The 1,942-nt window shown below is 24.0% G+C and overlaps 1 protein-coding gene across 1 annotated transcript; it reads left to right on the top strand.

Moving 5' to 3' along the window:
• The first annotated feature begins 974 nt into the window (after window positions 1–974).
• Window positions 975–1,496, top strand: LOC100211294 (barrier-to-autointegration factor B). Its single transcript, XM_065806024.1, has one exon. It carries the CDS (start codon window positions 1,023–1,025, stop codon window positions 1,293–1,295), a length of 273 nt encoding a protein of 90 aa, XP_065662096.1. The 5' UTR covers window positions 975–1,022; the 3' UTR covers window positions 1,296–1,496.
• Window positions 1,497–1,942: the final 446 nt, after the last annotated feature.

The raw sequence follows: 1,942 nt of genomic DNA, 5'->3' as shown, positions 1-1,942 counted from the left end.
ACGACAAAATGCTAGATGATAAAGAGATTAAAAGATTTTGCTGCTTATTAATAAAATTTTACTTTTTGCCTTCTGCTCATATGCAGGAGGCCTAGTTTACTTAGAAGGCCTTCTACAAGAGAGTGCTCATATGCAGATTTTATGCATAAGATTAGTTTTTATTATCTTTCAACTGTTAATCAACCCTTAGCCAAAACCAAAGGACTATTTTAAGTCAAAGCAACTTCTCTTAGTGTTTGCCTAAAAGAGTAATTCATACAAGGTAGCATGACATGTGGCAGTTGCTTTTGGTTTACATGTTATTGTTAAAAAGATAATCCTTATCTGGCCTATCCTTGAAATGCTTTAATGGTGAAATATGAGCAAACAATAAGGTGTTTTAAACAAACTTTCAAGGAAGATATATTTTTTTTAATTTAATTTTTTAAAATGTTTTTATACATTCTAAATTTTAATAATTTAAGATATTCAATTAAATAGTAATAATACTAGTAATAATATTAAATATTTACATTAAAAATGTTATCTTTTGAAACATTGTTGAATTTTTTATTTTTTTGTTACAATTTTATTTTTATAATGTTTATAATGACATTTAAACAGTTTTAAAAAACTTGCTTTAAACTTGTTAACTCTTTTTTTTTCACCCATATAATTAAAAATATTTTAATATTTTTAAATATGCCAACCTCTTGAGACATTTTTTCCTAATAAGATTTTTTAAGTGAATTTTTAGTGTTTAATATGTTTTTAATGTGTGTTTCTTGAATAAATTATTTTTGTAATTTGTTATTTTGCATAATATTTTTCTTTAATCAGCCATTATAACTTAAATTTTATAATATTTTGCATAATATTTTTCTTTAATCAGCCATTTTAACTTAAATTACTGAGAAACTTTGTTGTAAAATTACAATATTGTCAATTTTTGTTTGTAATTTGCTTTAAATTTTTAATTTATAACTTTTGAAAAAATATTTTATATTATGCTTATTTAGTTTATTTTTAGTATTTAAAATAAAATGTCTTCGACATCTCAAAAACATCGTGACTTTATTAGTGAACCAATGGGAACTAAAGAGGTTACTGAATTAGCTGGTATCGGTCCAACTTTAGGCAAACGTCTTTGTGATGAAGGATTTGATAAAGCATATGTTGTTCTTGGTCAATTTCTTGTATTAAAGAAAGACGAAGAATTATTTGTTGAATGGCTAAAAGAGGTATGCAATGCAAATAGAAAGCAAGCTGGTGACTGTTATGGTTGTTTGAAAGATTGGTGTGATGCATTTCTTTAGTTATTGCGAGTGAAATCATTATTTTAAATTCTTCACGACAAATTAAGAGATTTTTAATGAGAATAAAAATATAAAAGCAAATCTAAATGTTTTGATGTGTCTATTAAGAATATCACTGTGATGTGTTTATTAAGAATATCACTGTGATGTGTTTATTAAGAATATCACTGTGTGTTTTTTATATTATTTTAAATACGGTCATCTATTTTTGTCTTTCTTTGGTTCAAATCTTCAAGTGTTCATTTTTATTTGATTTGGTATCAGCTTGATAATTAAGATGAGAAACTAATTATTATACTCATTTTTGACTCATTTTAATCCCCTAATTTTGTGAACCGAATCCTCAACATTGCATATATTTGAAAATTTTTGAAATATTAAATATTTGAAAATTTTCATAATTATTTGTTTTCCGCGGCTGTTTCACATTCACTTTTTTGACTAAATACCAAATTAATGCTTGTCGAATTTTAATAGTCGATTTTTATTAGAACTATTTCAACTAGTTCAATTGAAAACCAAACAATTGAAAAACTGACTTGAGAATATAATTTCTGGGAAATTTTATTTTAAAGATAAATTATTACTACCACTAATTTTAAATTTTCAAATTTGTTTTATATTTATTATAGTATTATTTTAATAAT

This window comes from Hydra vulgaris, chromosome 09 (genome assembly GCF_038396675.1).
Source record: "Hydra vulgaris chromosome 09, alternate assembly HydraT2T_AEP".
In the NCBI taxonomy this organism is placed as follows: domain Eukaryota; kingdom Metazoa; phylum Cnidaria; class Hydrozoa; order Anthoathecata; family Hydridae; genus Hydra; species Hydra vulgaris.
This window is presented reverse-complemented; position numbering and strand designations above follow the sequence as displayed.

Coding starts and splice junctions, on each gene's coding strand:
- LOC100211294 (XM_065806024.1), top strand. CDS start 1,023: ATGTCTTCGACATCTCAAAAACATCGTGACTTTATTAGTGAACCAATG.